The sequence below is a fragment of the Simochromis diagramma genome, unplaced genomic scaffold (genome assembly GCF_900408965.1).
Source record: "Simochromis diagramma unplaced genomic scaffold, fSimDia1.1 OVJJ01000302.1, whole genome shotgun sequence".
NCBI lineage: Eukaryota > Metazoa > Chordata > Actinopteri > Cichliformes > Cichlidae > Simochromis > Simochromis diagramma.
In genome coordinates, this window is record NW_024386792.1 from 1523607 (window position 1) to 1542829 (window position 19223).

The 19223-nt window shown below is 41.0% G+C and overlaps 1 protein-coding gene across 3 annotated transcripts; it reads right to left on the minus strand.

The window, feature by feature from the left end:
- Positions 1-1792: 1792 nt before the first annotated feature.
- arfip1 (ADP-ribosylation factor interacting protein 1 (arfaptin 1)) lies at positions 1793-19176 on the minus strand. Of its 3 annotated transcripts, XM_040023739.1 has the most exons (10): positions 18961-19176; positions 17277-17629; positions 13172-13273; positions 10795-10903; positions 10112-10213; positions 9245-9357; positions 8791-9012; positions 6423-6580; positions 5833-6007; positions 1793-3728 (listed from the first exon to the last, which is right to left on the minus strand). In XM_040023739.1, exons 2-10 carry the CDS (start codon positions 17625-17627, stop codon positions 3573-3575), a joined length of 1488 nt encoding a protein of 495 aa, XP_039879673.1. In that variant the 5' UTR covers positions 17628-17629; positions 18961-19176; the 3' UTR covers positions 1793-3572. The 3 variants fall into 3 exon arrangements, with proteins under 3 accessions (XP_039879673.1, XP_039879675.1, XP_039879674.1); XM_040023741.1 differs by lacking the exon at positions 17277-17629 and having other exon boundaries at positions 18961-19175; XM_040023740.1 differs by lacking the exon at positions 10112-10213 and having other exon boundaries at positions 18961-19173.
- Between the last annotated feature and the right edge of the window lie 47 nt (positions 19177-19223).

A 19223-nucleotide genomic window follows, 5' to 3' on the forward strand; every position in this document is an offset into this window, starting at 1 on the left:
GTGGAAGCTCCGCCATAGCCACCACCAAACAACTGAGTTAGTTTTTTACACACCGACCAGCATCTGACCAATCCACCACTTTCATTGTTTATACGGTTACAAAAAATAAATAAATAAAAATCATCGGGCCACCGACCAAATGCCCGGTATGCCCGATGGCCAGTCCACCCTTCGGGTGTCAACTGTGACACGCGTGCCTCGGGTTGCCGACCCCTGCTTTAGACACTTCACACAACACATCTTCTCTAAAGGAAAACTTGAAAAATTAACATGTTGCTAGTTTACCCTAAAAAAAAAAAAACTGCGTTATTTTAGCAAGTCGAAATTTTGAGAAACCTAACTTAAACTTTTCAGAAATAAGCTAATCATTTCAATTTCAATCAATTTGTTTTTTGTTTTTTTACTTCATTAATTATTTGTTATTTCAGCTACTAAACAAGCGGTTCCCATTTCAGGTATTTCAGAAGTGGTGGTGGGGGTGTAAGTTTCTTTAAAGGCGGACTCCCCCATATGTACCTCACAGTGGTTTGATCCACTGCCTGCCATTCCCTAACTCCTCCTAAGTTTGCAAAGGTTGTGTGACACGCTGTTATTATAACGCTCAGTAAAATTAAACGTAGCTACCGTTGGAACCACACAACATTTTACTAGCTTCGTTACGTCACCGATAGGTCCTGTGCTTTAATGTAGATACTTCATTAGTATGGGACTATGTATTTGTGGAAAGAGGCAGGCACATTAAAATTTGTAAATTTGTTATAAGTTATTGAATTTAGATTTTTTTTTTTTTTGGGTGGGTGGGGGGAGGGTGATATTTTGATAAATCTGATATCAAACAATTACAACATTATTTAACTTCCATCCAACCCGACCCTGTCCCAGTAGTCATAGGTAAGAAGTGCATATCATAGCCACCCCTATGGTGGATGTGACATACGTGTTTAGACTGCGGGAGCTCACACAGACTCGAGGAGAATGTGCAAACTTTACACAGTCAGGCCTCAGCTGAAACCCAGAATCTTCTGCACTATTCCATTTAATTCAATCTAAGGGAATTTCCCAATTATTTCAACAGTTTCACATTTCAAATGCTCTCAAAATACCAAGATTCTGTTTAGCTAAAAAAAAAAAAAATTATGTAAAATGCATTTTAAAATGATTAATTAGTTCCTACTTTGTGAAAGTCAAAAACGTGAATGAGATTCCTTTTTTTCCCCCAGCAATGGAAAACATTTACCTCATGCCCCCGACATCCCCAACCCAAGACTTCATTTGTTGGCGTGGGACACTGAAAGGCCTCATTTGTGCCTGCAGATAAAACATGTCACTGATTTTGTGATGAACATCCTCAAAGCTTTTCCCCGAGGATTAACCGGATCCTGCCAAATGTATAATTGTGGGTGTGGTGGGCTCATCATTGTGAAAACCTACAGAGGGATCTGAAAGCACATGGAGTTAAGTAAACGCAGACAAGTCCCAGTGAAATGGCTCCACGCTCTAGAACTGCTGGGTAAACTACATCAATCTGAATCCATATGTCAACAGAATGCAGCAGGCTGATGTATCACAGGAGCCTGTGTGAAAAGGAAAGGTGGAGAAAAAAAAAAAAAAAAAAAACCCCAAAAAGAGCATAAATAACCCGTAAGGATATATTTTCACCGGCAGGTCAAAAGTAGCCTGCTTTTCTTTGTTGGCCCCTGGTGGTGACTTTCGATACAAGCTGCTACCATTACCCCAATTACAGCATCAACACTGAACTCTGGAGACACTTTTTTTTTATTTTTCTTTTTTTAATGTTTTATTTTCCCCCCAAAAAGGTTACACAACATTCAGAATCCTTTTAACTCAACATTTGTTAATGTTTCATTATTACAAAGGTAGATGCCCACTGTGACACGGTGCTACCACAGTAGCACACCATTATGCAGGTCTTTAGGAAAACAACGCCAAAAGGCAGCATTTTTGTCATACTAAAAATCAAATAGAGATTAAAAATATATAGCCATCTATTTTAAGGAACAGATTGTTGTACAAGATTCACGCTCTCACACTGCTATAGCGAGCCACAGGAGAAGTACAAATCCACAAAGTGAGGACCACACTAGCAGACAGAGCGTCCCCTTTGGAATAATCATACTTTCGCACAGCCCATCGAAGGAAACCGTACGCAGCCTATGCAAAAGAATGCTGGTGTTTAAATTTACAAAAGACAATATCTCTCAAGTTAATTGCATTTTGGTTTAAAACGTACATGTCACACACTTCTAACAAGTTTTTGATCTCAATTTCAGAAATGTGCACGTGTGCAATATGGATAAGTATGTTTGAGAACAGCACGTCTTCACTAAGGTACTGGAGTTTTCCTTTTATTTGTGCTGCGTTTAAACGTGTAAAATTGTACAGGATCCATCTCCGAGGGTGGAAGGTGCTCGTTTGCTCCATTCTCTGAACACTGGTAGCGACCGCACCTGCTTTTAACAAGAAGACCAGACAGCATGGATTTGAGGAGAACCAATTCAAGAAATCAAGGCACATCTATTGACATAAGGCTGATCCTTCATTTTATCAACACTTTTACCCATTCAACCGCGAGCCCTGAATGTAGACAAAACAACAACAATAAAACCCCCAGAAGTCCTAAAAACAGAGGGATTGTGTAAACGTCATCTGAACTGCCATCTCTTTGCACGGAGTGTTTCAAACATTTGGGAAAACTTTGGTTTTTGCACAAATGTGGGGATGGACAGCCATCTAGCTCATCCAGAGGAAGAAGTCAGTTACAGTAGCTTAGCATAAAATTCACAATCAGAAACATGGCTGCCTGGTTTTACCTCTGCACAAGCACACCTTGATTTCATACACTTTGGCTTTTTGTATTCATGAACTTTAGAGGTATTAGGAGGCAGGTTCCTTTCTAACCAGTGGAAAGAGTAAAGCTACCCTTGTGTCTAGTTTTTATCCTAAGCTAACCGGCTGCTGGCTTTAAACTGAGAGGACAGAGCAGATCTTACATGAGCCTCGGCAAGAAAGCAAATTCCCAAAATATCAAACTACCACTTTAATCAGAGTTTGTGGGTAAAATTGATCAATTCATTAAAGGATTTGCATTTAAAAAAAAAAAAAGCTTCCTGCTTATCTTTTGCAAAGCATTCATCGGCTGATAAGAGCAGTATAAAGAATGTGAGTAAAACGGCAGTTGTTTTGATCCCATAGCTGCCCCACTTTACAAAGCCAACATGTCCACTGTGCTGGGATACAACAATCATACGCTGGAATACAAAAGGCCATGTAGAGTTTCCAAACGCGTTTACTGCAGCAACATCTGTTTGACACATCTGTCAAACAGTGCAAAAGTGCGTGTTTCAATGATCTGAAATAACCAAGAAGAAGGAAAACGATTTAACAAAGACAAATGGAATGTGGGAGGTTTTTTTTTTCCGTTTTTGCATTATTTTCATTTACAGTTCTCAAAGTTCGAAAAGCAGCGAGAATAGCATTAAAGAGGGAAGAAAGCTCCTGTAGTTTCTCTGTAAATTTGACATGTCCTGTCAAATGGAGCCGAAAAGGAATGATTAGTGCTCTTCCAGCCAAGATGGACTGTCCTCGCCTGGCATTTTCAACTTGATGTGGAACTGCTTGAGTGTCTGTTCCAGCTGCTGTTGATTTCCAGCATAGTATGCAGCGATGGCATTGTGGAACAGGATGAGCTGATTATGCAGAACTTTCACCTGAGACAACAGGAACAAAAAAAGCGACACAATTAGCTGAAAGTTAACACGTGGGCAGTGATATGTAGAGCGAGCTAGCATCTTTTTTTTTTCAACATTATGTTTATTACAGTTTTACATATATACATATATAAAGTACATACACAAACAAATTTACACAAACGAAACACAAGGTACATTCAATGAAAGCACTTGAGTCCATGAGATCTCTGACAGATTTTAAAGAATAATTTTCAGATTGCAGCATATGGTTGTGGTCCTGTACAGGGAATAGCTAGGCTGTCCCTGTCTCACACAGTAAACCAGATAGATCTTTATTCCCAATATACTGGATGTAGCGCCCCCAAATTTTCTGGAAAATTTCTTGTTTATCTTTTAGAGTATATGTAATTTTCTCTAATGGTAAACATAAAGACAATTCTTTGAACCAATGTGAAATACTTGGTTTGCCAAGACTCCTCCACGTTAGAGCTATCACTCTCTTTGCTTGTAGTATTCCCATGTTTATGAAGATTTTTTCAAAATGATCTATGTTACACCCTACAGGACATAATCCCAGTAGGAAAAGTTTGGGATCCAGCACAAGTTTAATTGACAAAATCTCCTTTATCATTGCTCCAACCTCTTCCCAAAACTCCTTTATTTTTGGACATGACCATAAACAGTGGAGCAATGTGCCCTTATCTTCTTCACATCTATTACAGATATCAGGGAATCTGCATATTAAATTTGTTAAGTTTTTCTGGTGTTATGTACACTCTCATCAACCAATTAAATTGTAGCAATTTTAGACGTGTGTTCCCTGTCTGTGTTTGGGCTAGCTTACATGCTCTACTCCATTGTTCCACTGTCAAGTCCTCCTGTAAGTCATACCTCCAAGCTTCAAGCTTAGCAGCAGATGAATCAGGAGAGGATGTCATCATCAAGTTATATAATTCAGATATCATCCCTCTACCAGTGGGGTTTTTGGTTAGGATTTTCTCTAATGTGGACAGCGGGGGAATATGTGTAAAATCATTATGATAAGACCTGATAAAACTCCTAAACTGTAGGTATTTGAAAAAGTGCTTTCGGGGAATATTAAATTTAGAGATTAGTTGTTCAAAACTTAAAAGTCTTCCATCACCCCCGAAAGCATCCTTCACCAGTCCCAGCCCCGAGTCTGCCCACATTTTAAAACCACCGTCCGCCCTACCCGGGGCAAAATAATTGTTGCCCCAAATCGGGCTAAAAACAGAGAGGGGAGATTTTACGTTTAAATATCTTTGAGTGACATGTAAGATATAAATCATGTTTTTAACTATAGGATTAAGCGTAATGTCTTTGAGTTTATTATATTTATCAGAGTATACATATGTAGGAAGTGGAAGCCTAAGAGAGAGAGACTCAATAGTTCTCCATGCGGGGGGCTTTTCTGCAGCATAATAGAACATTATAGTTCTTAACTGGGCTGCCCAGTAATACCAAACCATGTTAGGACATTGCAGCCCTCCTGCATCAAAGGGCAAGTACAAAAGTGATAAGCGAAGTCTGGGACGCTTGTTATTCCATAAAAACTGATTAAACAGTTTTCTTATTTTAAGGAAAAAGTCTGAGGGGGGTGGCAAGGGGATATTCTGAAACAGATACAGAAGCTTAGGGAGCATGTTCATCTTTAGTATATTTATTCTACCAATCAGTGAAATTTGGAGACTCGACCATCTCTCCACTGATTTGGATATGTCAGTCATAATTGGACTATAATTATGATTCACCACCTCTTCCAATTTCGGGACAATCTGAATACCTAGATAAGTAAACTGATTCACATTTCTAAAATGGCAGGTGTATTTAGGTGGATTCATCCTTTCTTCTGAGTTCAAAAGCATTATAGAAGATTTTGATTTATTGATTTTATAACCAGAAATATGTCCAAATTTTCCAATTAGGTCTAAAATGGCTGGAATAGATTTTCCCAGATTTTTAAGAAAGAGGATCACATCGTCAGCATAAAGAGCTATTCGATGGTCGAGCCCTCCGATCTCTATACCCGTGATCACACCGTGTTCTCTTACAGCAATAGCAAGTGGTTCAATTGCAATTAGCGAGCTAGCATCTAACCAACCTTGTTCTCCTCCAGGAACTTCAGCTTAACGGAGACGTCGTTTCGCATCCTCTCATATTTCTCGCGGTAGGTCTGAAACTGCTGCTGAGACACCTCGATCTTCGGCACGGTGTTGGCATCACGCGGCCCCAGATTCAGCTCCTCCAGATCCGTACGGTATGCATCATACTCAACCCTAGGAGTGTTTAAATATATAAACCACATCAGAAAAACGCAAACTGCGTCAACTGAATCAACAATAATTTTTGTACAAAAAAAAAAAAAAAAAAAAAAAAAAAAATGTTTTACATTAGTGCATCGTAAATGTATTATTAAATATTGCCCTGATGTAAAAGCTGTCCTTGAGTCTGTTTGTCCGCAACCTCAACAACCTGAATCTCCGGCAGCAGCTTAAACACAATTCAATTTGTCCACAATTAAAACTGTCCATTTTAATTAAAATGGTAATTCATCAAATTAAACACAACAACTTATATGTCTGAACTTTAGAGAAAGACGTTTCCGTGGGCGTCCAGCCAAAGCCTTGTGTCTCACAATTAAATAAAAGTCTGTTTGGTGCAGAAGTAGAACTAAGCCTGTGTGCGCATTACCTTGCAGCTTCATACTGTTTGATATTGATCATGGTGTCTTCGATTGTTTTGTCCACGAGCGTGTTCACACTGGAGATGAAGAAGTTGATGGCAGCCAGCAGCGTCTCTCCGTTTTTGGACAACAGCTTTTGGGTTTCAGCGTTGTATCCAAACTCCTCCTGAAAAGAACAGGCACAATTATTTGTGTTTATTGCACCAATATATAAAAAACAATGAATCTGGCTAAAATTTAAACACACGGGTTTAAGCTGTGACCTTCCACAAATTTAATCGACTAACACACAAGCTTATTTTGAAAAATGCCCACTTAAGGCATCGTGAAAGTTCAATTAACTTAATTAAAGTTCAGCATTACACAATGCAATAAAGAGCTCTGATTTCACTTTTTTCAAATGACCCCAAACCGCAGCCTCTAAAGATGAATTATCACCACCATAACCAAATACAACAAGCTTCACGCATTCACCAACTTCGGTTTCCACGCCGCCCACGCGGCGGTGTGGCAATAACCCTCAGCCTTTTAGGGCTGAGGGGTAAAAGCTAAATTCAGCTGTGGCAAACTGCTGGCAAACAACCAACTTCTTTGCAACTGATTTCAACCAGTGACCGAAAGCAACCTGAAAAAAGAAGCACTGGTTTCAGACGAGGGAATACACATTGTTCCCTAGCAACCAGTGTATCACATCCAATAATGGTGGACAACTCTTAACCTCCTAGGACCTGGCATCCACATATTTGGACACCACATTTTGGGTTATTTAGACCAAAATACTCAATTTTGCTCTACAAGCGCCTGATATCCACTTACGAGGACATTATACTGCTACTGTTCTATCGAAATTTTAAACAAATATCCTCACATGTGGCTCTCATTTTTCTTAGAAACAAAAATAGGGGCTCAGAGTAGAGCAGCTGCTGCTCCACATCGAAAGGAGCCAGCTGAGGTGGTTCGGGCATCTGGCAAGGATGCCCCCTGGGCGCCTCCTGGGCGAGGTGTTCCAGGCATGTCCCACCGGGAGGAGGCCCCGGGGCAGACCCAGGACACGCTGGAGAGATTATATCTCTCGGCTGGCCTGGGAACGCCTTGGTATTCCCCCGGACAAGCTGGAGGAGGTGGCTGGGGAGAGGGAGGTCTGGACCTCTTTGCTTAGGCTGCTACCCCCGCGACCCGACCTCGGATAAGCGGATGAAGATGGATGGATGGATGGATGGACAAAAATATAGGTTAAAAAAAACAAACAAAAAAAAACTTTGGTAATTCTTTGTTTTTACATTCATCTGGTCCCAATATGCCCAAATATCGAAGAGAAACTAAAAACGCATGCCGTGGAAGAGTTCGGGTCTTAGGAGGTTAACTAATGTGTGCATGCTGTCACATAAGATACCTCTAAATACTAGAAAGTAAAACAACAAATATGACCTAAAAGAATCACAATTTGTTTAATAACTGGGGTTCTGAACCTCTCTTTGTTAACTCAGTCTCTAATGCAGCGGGCATTTGATGTGTTTTTGTACTTCTGCACAAAAAGACATAAGAGGATAATGGCTGATCAAGGTCTATAGAAAATAAATGAATGAATGAATACATAAATAAATATTTCAAGAAAGCAACAGTACTGCTGCAGAAAACCTTTACTGCCCACTGCTACTGTTTACTTCTAACTGGATCTCTAATCATCAGAGCTTCAAACTTCATACAAAAAAATGGCATGAAAACTAAAGGCTACTCAGTTCATATCAGGTCTGACGCTGTCCCATAGCGTTCTGAAAGAGACCAAAGTGAAATGGGATCCAATCTTGCCGATCAAGTTTTCTGATCAGTGTTTTATAAGCTGCAGATTCAACAATACAAAACAGACGCAGCAGGATAGGAGGAGCAAGCAGAAAAACATATTAATGGCTTTCCTGCCTCACTGAAGACATGCAAATTACAGCGCCAATGCAACATAGACAGGTTGTGCTGCTGTAACGTCACAGAAGGACTTATTGTGATGTCAGTAAGATATGGCTCTAGATGATCTATATCTCACTCATAGCAGATATTCATTTAAAAAAACAAATTAATTAAAATCACACACACAAAACCAATCTGCTTGTGTACTGAAAGCATCTTTAAAATTAAACTCATAACCTCTGGACAAGGTTATATGTTGAGCATGAGCTGCTATGGTGATCTAGACACTCTGAAGCAGAACCACCTTCACGACACTGAAAATTTTGGCTTCATGTTTGACATACCTCAAAAACCCAAAGAAAGCTCAGAGCCCTCAGATGGATCACAAGCCAATAGCTTCTGTAGGATTTTTTTTTTTTTTTTTAAACTGTATTAAATTCAGTCTGGCGGTTTTCAGATTTTATGGGGACTCACGTGGAGTTCCGGTGTCTTGAGGCTGAGGTCGGCGAAGGCATCTCCCAGCTGCCTCTGTGTCTGCATGATCTGGGAGAGCTGACTGGCCAGCATCTGAGCCAGCTTGATCACATGCTGGTACTTTCTCTTGTTGTCACGGAGGACTTCGATTTGGGCCTCTAGCTCCAGGTCCACGGTCCGCGAGCCTCGGCCCAGCTTTTCTGACAGGATCTGCCTGGTACACTGTGGAGGACAGCAGGATTGTTGAAACAAAACAAGCAAATAATAGAGAAACAGAAATTTAAACATAAGAACAGGGACAGCTGGGAGTTTCTACTTAAGAGTGGAGTCACAATAACGTCTAAAGTGACAGAATGTCGATCACTCTCCTAACATCCCAGTTTACAAATGGAAGAAGAAGAAGAAGCAGGTTAGAAAAAGGACATAATAATAAATCAATTAAAGAGAGGTTTACTTTATATGTGTTGATGCTCCACTTCCTCACTAGGTCCAGTTTTTCCATCGCTGGATTCTTTAAGTCTTCTGAAAGCACCACCGCTCCGCTCTTTGGCTGTGCTGTCATCGAGCCTGGAGAGTTGAAAGTTATTCACTTAGCAAGGTGATATCTATGAACAGCCCAGCTGAAATTAACTCTACAGCATTAAAATATTGTAAATGACAGGAGCTTCATTTTGTTTTGGGTCTAGAGAAATGCTGAAAGATACGGAGCTCCAGAGCTGATGAAACTGTAGAAGGTGGTCATCATCTGAAGGTAAAAAAAAAAGGTCAGCTACAGTAGCTTTAAGTGATAGTTTTAAAATCAAATGTCAAAGCAGTGAAGAAAGTTTTGATTTATTCCATTTTCTCTCATCTGACCGCCTTTCAAAAACATGATGGCAGCTTTGAGGCTCCGTAAAGACATGCCGGGTGCCACATTACGCGAGGACAAAGGCTGCATGCAGGAAAACCCACTGAGATTAAATTTGCAGGCAGTTTTTTTCTCCAAGCCAAGCAAATGTAAAGGTATCAAGAAGTTAAATCTAGACATTCTGAGATGTAGACCTCAGTAAAAGGACTCTAAAGGGTATTTAAATGCTCACCGATTGCCAGTGCAAAGCATAACACTACTTATGTTAGCCCGGTCTTATGCAAAGGCAAAGTTTGAAGAGCCAACAAACAGGAAGGGAGAGGAAAGGTTTGATTTGCAACGAAGCACAGCCTGTAGGAATAAAGAGCAGGTAAGGACCTGGTGAGAACCAAAGGCGGTAAAGTAGATTGTGGTTAATTTTGCGTAGAAAATGGTGTTGCTTCATCTGATTCATACACCATCGCTTCGAGGTACCTTTCTCAGCCTGACTATCGCTGGAAGAGCGCGCCAGGCGGCTGGCAACAGCCGAGCTGGGAGCTACAGGTGACATGGGAGATGTGGGCAGGCTTGCTGACCCTGGGAGATAGAGTTATCATTAGTGCGTTACCTTTTTTCCAGCACAAGTATAAGGGGGACTTTCTCACTGGTGTTTATTTCCTGTGCCCCCCCCCAAGCTCTCCCCGCGCTGTAGGTGAACGTGCTTGTGAACAAAAGCCTACCTCAGCCAGTGTAAATAACATGGAAAATAGCCATGGCAACATGGCGGTGAATGGGCTCTAGCAGCTCTACGCACTATGGGGAGATTTTTATTTGCATTTGTAACAAGGACATGATGATAAAACGCAGACGGGGCGATACGATGTGAAGATCACAGCAAACTCATTAAATTCAATTAGATGTCCAGCTTTAGAAATTCAAATTTCTACCTTTTATATTTCAGAGAGATTAAAAAAAACAAAAAAACAAAAGTGGGGCAGTGGGAACATGGACAGATGGGTGGTTTGTAAACTCAGAATGTTGCAAACAAAATCCAATAATGTAACAAGCTGACAAAGCCTGACAACACACTGACAGAGATGCTGCTTCATAAAACCTCTGAATATTGAGGAAACGGTCCACAAAGCAACAGGCGTAAAACTGGGGAGAGTACGGCTCACCTTTGTATGGTCCTGATTCAATGATGCCCTCCGTGGTTGAGGCAAAGTTGCTTGATGTAACACAAGTCTCTGAAAGGTTTATGGCCCCTGGGCCACTGGGATAAGAGTCCTATGGGAGGAAACAAAACAAAGATAAAATAGTTTAAGTGGACCTGACAGACACAAACATATAAAAACATATCTGGACTTGATTTCTTAGGGACTGGAAGCTTCCTTCTGCAGTCTGAAACCATCCTCCTGGGGATCCGTAGAGAGATGGCTTTTACTGAAATACAATCTCAAGACTATCAGCTATCCCCTGATAACAGTTTAGCTCTCTCTAAGCATCTTTTAGTTGCCTTCCTGACCAGCAAGCAGAACAGGAAGTCTTTGCGTGGAAGCTACAGATGATTGGTGGGTGTCCCCAAAGGCTTAATCAGAAGAAGGTCTTATGGGTGCGCACATTAACAACTGATTTAGTGAAGCTAAATTTATGAGTCACTTGTGAAATACAGCTATGGTCGAGAAGAGAGAAAACCTCCACTGTGGTTTATCAAGCTGTTTAAATCTTTTATACCATCTAAAGTTTTAATGTAATATATTTTTGCCCACTAACAGTGCAGACACACAAGGTGGCACGCAACAATTTGTGAAACATTCACCACTCCTAACAAATTAACCTCACACTCAAGAAAGCTCGAACAGCCGTGCCCAGGATCAATTCATCTCGTTCAGCACTGAATCGTTGTGTTTAAGTTCAGGAGAGTTATGACCATGTGGTCACCAGCAACCATGACCATAAAAAAAAACAAAACAAAAAACATGGAGCGTTATGGTTTTCCTGTCACCATTACACATATTGAGGCCTTCCTAAAGCGAGAGCCAATCAAAAGGACCACTCCCTCCATGACTATCACCATCTACACCACAGGTCTCCAGCTCCAATCCTCAAGAGCTACTGTGCTGCAGCTTTTAGATGCATCCTTGTTCCAGCAGACCTGAATCAAGTGAATGGCTCATTACCAGGACTTTGCCAAACTTGATGGCATGCTGAAGAGGTAATTCAACCATTTGATTCAGCTGTCAAGGACAGTAGCTCTCGAAGACTGGAGCTGGAGACCCCTGATCTACACTATAGGTATATGAAGCCATATGGTGCGACCTGACATGCACCTCCCCAGATATCTGGCTATCCCGCTTAATACTTGTCACACACTAACAAAGGACTTGGTCACTTGTGTAGACGCTGCAGGCTCTACATTGATTTATCACAGCAGGATTCAAGTGGCATGGAACACATGTATCAAACGTTTTTATCATTTTACGAATAAGTAATAGAAGAATATTTATTTCATTCCTCCATTCACATTCAAGTTAAATCAAGTCAGATGAAACCAGGTAAGAACCTTCCGGCAATTTATCAGTTCCTGCCTCAGCAAGTTATTTTATCAGGATTAAACATTTTAAAGTTCCACACATGCTTGTGGTTACACCATAGACAGTTAAAAAAAAAAAAAAAAAAAAAATCTGAACACAGCTGTCTGACTGGAAAAAGGCCAACGTGGAAGTGCTTAAAAACTTGCACTCTATCTGAAGACCACCAGATGGCGATAGCTGTGGTTGCAAAAAGACTTCCAGTCCTATAGAAGTATATGGGAAAATGGCTCTTTCCCAAACTCTAAACACTTTGTTACTGAACTCACTCGTTAGTCACTCATTCTTGTGTCATACTGACTAAAAAAAAAAAAAAAAAATTGTTAAACTTGGTCATATTATATGTGAAAAAGAAGATTAGCTGGGGTATTTTCTGCTCGCTCATGGGCTTGTCAATCATAAGTTATTAGCCAATGATGAAGTGGTTTCACAGCCAGACCTGCCCCATCTCATCACATCTGATGTCTCGCGACCAAGATGGTAACTGAGGAAACACTCGTTTGAGGTTTCAAAACAGAATTTCAGAGAACCGCAGGTGACATCACGGTAGCTATGTCCATCTTTTATACTGTCTGTGAGCTGAACAGACTTGGCAGTGTGACTGTGAGCTATAAGGAGCAATCAGCTGGAATCACTGCCAACTCTCAGACTGATGAGAAAGAAATGTGTCTGGGGTCTGTATGTGATTGGTGGAAAGTGCTTTTCTTTACTGTACCATTACATCACTGCTTGACTGCCTTAAATTAATTTACCCCCAAACATCTGCCACTTAGAGCTGCTCCAAAGTGTACAGTTGATGCTCTTTTTTTAGAAATCGTGGCAAACTAAATATCAATTGACTGTAAAAGTTGTTAAAAATAGCAAATACATCCCTTTATACAAGTTTCCCTTGTTTTGTGACACATACTCTTCATAGATATTTGCACAGTTTTTAAGGTTTAATGAAACTAAGCTTATCTCTTACCCTGCTGAATACAGACTCGGGGCTCTGCTCTAGTTCTCCATTGCTGGTGACGGGGATCTCCGCCGCTGTGCTTCTGTGGGACTCCTCGGCCATTGTGCTCTCCTGCAATAAGGATGGTTAAATGAAGCAGGTTTTTTCTTAAGGAAAAAAGAGGAGACTGGATATCATAGACTGTAAATAAGAGAGGTATCGTCGAGGGCTTAAAATGAAGCTAGTGCCGAGGAGCTGCGTCCTTCAAATGGGCAGCAGGGGGCGACTCATCGTCTGGTTGAAAATAAGTTTAATATACAGAAGTCAATAGGAAGAAAAAAAAATCCCCCTATTTCTCACTGGATTTATAATTTTAAGTAAACATCTTCCAAGTGTGTTATAGTCTAAATGGCCAACAGCATGTTCATTTTGTAATTTTATGTACTCATAGCCAAGATCCAAGAACACAGCAGTTGTTGCAGGTTATATAGTTGTAAGAGTTTCAAGTGAAGTTTAGTGGGGCTTTTTCTGTAACTTTAGCACTTTTGTTCACATTCAGTGACATATAAATAACATAATTTGACGATTAAACTGCTTTTTTAATATTTAACCTCAACAAATACTTAACATGGTCAGTTTGACTATTCTACATTAACATACCTAAACCATGCTGCATCACCACAACACTGATCAACCCGTCCTCCTCTCATAGTTTTCTTCACTGATTATCAAGACAGGATGAAAAGATTTCATTTACGATTAGATTTAAGATCATTGCTTTGATTGATTTCAGCACCGATCAGGATATGAAGTTTTTGTGCAACAACAACTGGCATCAGCTTTCCACACTCCCCTATTTCACAACATTACTTCTTAAAGCTACACAGAATAGGATGCATCATCAGTGGTCTTCCACATCTCCTAATATCTGCCACTGCAATGCCTTAAACAGACAATACCCAAATTTTGTGGCTATGTCCACGTGAGCATTAGCTCACCCTATCCAGCTGGAATAAGCATCGAACAAAACTCTCAATTCTCACAATAATCATGTGGCAGTACTCATTTTATTCGCCATGAAAAATAGAAATCGTAGCCTTAATCATGATGCAGTGACACATTAGCTTGTTTAGCTCAACCTCGGAGCAAACCGCAGGGTGGAGACAGTTTATGGCTACATCAGTTTGGTTTAAGCTATAATAATCTGCCTGCAATTGGAGGATGAAGATACAGCTGTGCTAGTTTTAGTACTTTTTTATGGCCTAATCACTGTGGACCTGAAAACTGGGACACTGACCTAATCACTATGACATTCTGTATGGAAGCTTTTGTGAGGCCTGTGAATGTTAGTGTGTGGGGGGAAAAGCATTTAAAGTGAGGTGTTTTTATAATCAGTACAGGGGAATTTGCATCTTTGAGCAAGATAGTTTATTTATGAATCTTGACCCCTTTCTAAATAATGCAAGTAGTATCCAGATCAGCTGGTAAGAGGAGCCGGTTCCTGTCTTAACAGGCTGAGTGGTTTCACTGTGAGAACTTAACGGTAAGTTTATATTGACCCCTACAGCATTTTCTCTCTCATCAACCCACACACACACAATACTTCACAATAAGAAAGGGAATGTTTGGTACATTTATCAAAAAATATAACACTGAAATATCCTATGACAGGGTATCTGGGAGCCACTATAGCCTCAACACTATTTGAAAGTCATCCTACAAACTTGGCATGTGTTTTTGGACACACAGCCATTTTTAGGTCTCTTCAGAGATGCCGCCACCACCAAGTTTCAGCGTAGGGGTCGTATTAATGAGGTGATGGTAGGTGTCAGGTTTTTCTCCACACACGTCTTTAGGAATTGTGTAGATATTTCCCTCTTTGGTTCCTCAGGACAGAGGATTTTGCTTCTCCTTGTTAAGATCTGCTTACCGGTATGCGTCTCCCAGCAGGCTCGATCGGTGACTGCTGCACCATTTTCCCCCCCTCTATTCGAACTTTGTTCACAATGGACCAAAACAGACTAGACTGGATTCTTGGATACCTGTTCGACTGAGGCCCTCTGTCTAGAATTACTTCTTTTGACCTGTTTTTACAAAGACTGTTGGTGTTTCCAAACTTCTTCTGTTTGAGAATGATAGAAGCCAACATCCTCTGCACACCTTCTGCCCTCAGGTCTGTGCTTTGACACAATCATAACCAAAGGACTAGTGCCAACTGTCTGAACTTCATGGCTCAGGTTTCACTCTAACATATACCGTCACCTGTGAGAACTTCCAGCTCTAATTATGACTTGTGAATTCGACTGCAGCTTGTAATGCAACTAAATAAGATATACTGGAAGCTGCAGTGAGCCATTTTTACTTACAACAGCTATGGTGTGTAAACCACTTTATACCATTCTCAAATACTTTGCAAAGCCATAGATTTGGCATTTTGCTTTGATCACATTTTGTCTCAAGGGGAACATTTGATGTAAAATAGTTTAGTGTGTTTGAGTGAATGGAAATCAAAATAGTTGATCAAAAACAGAATCGTCTGCTTCACTTATTGATCCACAGTATAACACATTAAAAACAGGATGGGATGTGCGATAAAGACACTGCTTTGCTGGCTGCACCATGTGATCGGCACATTAATACTTAAAGGCCATAGGAAACCTGCAGGCAGGCAGGCAGCACAGATAAGCACTGCTCTGCTTATCCAACTACCAGCTGCAGGTAAGACTGGCTCCACTCAGGTTCAAACCATTTGCCTGAAAAAGGTACATCTCCCATAACAAAGAGAACAAGAACATGTGTAAATAAATTTGCTGACTAGTTCTGTTATTGGTGCTTTTAGCAGCAAATTCTAGCTGTCCCTCCATCCAGATTAATGACTCTTTTTATACAAAAACACCCAAAACAAAACATAAAGAGACGATTCACAGAACAACAAATTATCAGGGGCCTTGAGGCAAAAATGATCACACCCACAGTCTGCAGAAAAACTGGCTAACAGTGTTATTCCACTGGCTGCAAATGAGTCAGGCGTGCGAATGGACAAGGTATGGCATGTCATAGGTTGCCATTCCCTACGGTTCAGTAACCTGGATTCAGATCAAGATGATGTAAGAGGGAGAGATGGATAATAACAATAAGCTTACTGTCCAATTAGCTGTGTCAGCCTTAGAAGGAAAGAGTCACGTCTTGCAAACTACAGAAGAACGTGACACATTAGCGTTGCGCAATGTTGTGCTCAAACTGCAAACAAAAACACCCCACCACCAAAAAAAATAAGCAAAACCTGAAATGTGTCTACGTCAAAAGTATGCAGGGTGACTAAAGGAAAATGGGAAGAACAATTAAAATTTCTGATATGAAATTCTTGGGATGCCACATTCAATGCTGGCGCTGAGCCTGAAACTGAACACAAAACAACAACCTAAGGAGTCACATTCCAGAAACAAGAAATGTGGGATTGCCTGTGAACGTTCAGTCAGGACTCCAAATCTCTCTAGCCAACCATGTGACCGGCATGTGCAGAACTCAAGAGACGTAAGAATGCCCAACTTAGCAAAAAAAGTGGAGGAAACTGTATCATTCGCACATTAACCTTCAGTTAACAGTTAATCGAAATAAGGCAAAATATGCATAGATTCATACTTACCAGCCAGCAGGGGATAACCATGACAAATCAGCACTTTGTAACACATGTATATTTGCAATAATACAAAGTAATAAACAGAAATTCATTTCTTTTCTTAGCAATCACTTTGCTGTAAGCCAAAAGAGCAGAGTGCACGAGGCTTTGAGGATCCTCAAACACATTACAAAGCAACACTTGGTAACTAGTGAGAAAACCAAGCGCACCACCAACAGAGAGAAAACCAGCTAATTTGTAACTCCTGCAAAGCAAGTGGAAGATGAAACAAAGCAAACGTAAAAAGAGGGAAACAAACACAATCACTCTACACAATAACGCAGTTTCTTGTTTTTGATTACTTCTAATAAAGCTCCGCAACAATATTTAACCTGATTATATAGGAAGAATACCGCCACCGCAACAGCAAATAAAGGACAAAATGGCAACATGAGCGAGAGCACAGAGAGGAAGTGCCAGGACAGGTCGATTGTTCAGAGTGAAGGTAAATGTCACCTTTGTTTCAGTGTGAGTATCTCCGCTTTCCTGTGGTGTTTCAGCCGTTTCAACGCTGCGTTTCGTCTCGTGTCCCCTATCGCCTACACGACCAGACGCCAAAGTCTCGCTCTGAATGCCCTCATCATGCGGCTTCTGTCCCTTCCTGTTACTGCTTTCTGCATTCTCTTCATCACTGTTAATGTCAATGTCGTACATCACATCGTCCTCCCTGACACTGCTGCTGTCTACGCTCTCCTGCTTTAACTCCTTGCTCAAACTCTCCTCTGCTTTGCCATCCTCCTCACAATCCATCTGAGGCTCCTCGGATGAGGTCTTCCCCGACTCTGCCTCAAGACTAACTTCAGACATACCTGGAAACAGACAGACAGGCAAGTATGAAAAAGTCCCACGAAGCTGGCCGACTGCTTATAGTGCCCCTACTAACAAAGGGAAATTAGTTAACTGCTGCTTGTAAGGTATTTTAGGACTTCTCAAAGTCTTCTTTGTGTATCTGCATCTCACTGAGTGATCACTTTTTATTAAATACGACACCAGGGAATCACAATAACGGTTTCCTAACTTTATACAAAGTCATGTTTTTGTACAAAGTAAGAATCGTTTAAATTCACATTGTTTAAACGAGTAGTGGGATTTGAGGCTGCACAATACATCCTCTGGGCCACGCCTACAGCACATCCATGTACTATACTTCCTTATCTGCCCCAGTCCAGACCTCTGAATAGTCTGCCTATCAGGCACACGTAAAGACCAATTGTAATTGTGGTGTATGTCCTACAGTTCCAGCACATTAATGTGTCTATCGAATGGCCATGTTTGAACTTTGAGTCGAATGCATGCGAGAGGCATAAACTGGGGTTCTGTTATTGATGAAAGCACTTGCACAACAGGAAAGTGAAGTGGCTCACATATAGACACCATTTTTAAACTACACTCAGGAGCAGCTGTGTAATCCAATCCCTAACCAGAACTCACAACAGGATTTTACAGTTCTATTTATTATTTATTCTAAGGTAAATTTCGATTGAATTTTACCTTGCATTTTAAAGCGTACCTGTAAAACTACAGGTACGTCTACAGGCTGTTAGCAGTCACCTGTGATACTGGAGCAACTACCTCCGACATTAGAGAACTGTTGGATAATTTCCAGATTTTCAGCTCTCTGCCGGAAACAAACTGCACCTTTCACATAATGTTAACCGCGTCAGGTTTATAGCCTTTATGACATTGTGGAAATCGACGTGGATGCTGCTAGTACTACCCGGAACAGAGTCGAGTTTATCAAGGTTACCTGTTGAAGTGCAGTCACGTGACTTGCTACAAGGCTGTTCAAAAGTGATTAAAAAAAAAATACTTGCCAGACCAAATATATAATGCAGCTAATTCATTTCATTTATTGAGATTGCAACATAATAAAAGTGATAAGTATGCATCAACCAAACCGTTCCCTAGCTTTACCCGCTAGTCGGTTAGCTCTGAGCTGCCCACTAATTTGACTTAACGTGAATCTATCGCAGCTGTTGACGTGTAGTTAGCTAGCGTTAAGTAGCTAACAAGCCGACAGGCAGCTAAGGAAAAACTTCCAATGAAAGCACTTAAAGTTGACAGTGTCTTCAAGCTTCGCTGGATGTGCACATCCGTGCAACAATTAAACAGGGAAGAAGAAAACTTTAGTTCACGTTACCTGTGTGCGGATGCGGCTAACTGTTTTAGCTGTGCCCCGTTAGCCGTTGTAGATGCTTATTGAAATCCTCAGCACCGGGCCGCACTGGACGTTTTAGCGCAAAGGGCTGTTAACGCAGACGGTGCATATAGATGTACTAGCAGTTTATCATCGGCTGTCTTTCGCTCTCGGCAAAGACGCCAGACTCGCTGTTTGACTGCCCGGAAAGACTGTTCCACTCTGCTGGGCCTCTGCTGTCAGCTGAAGCAAACTACATCATTTGC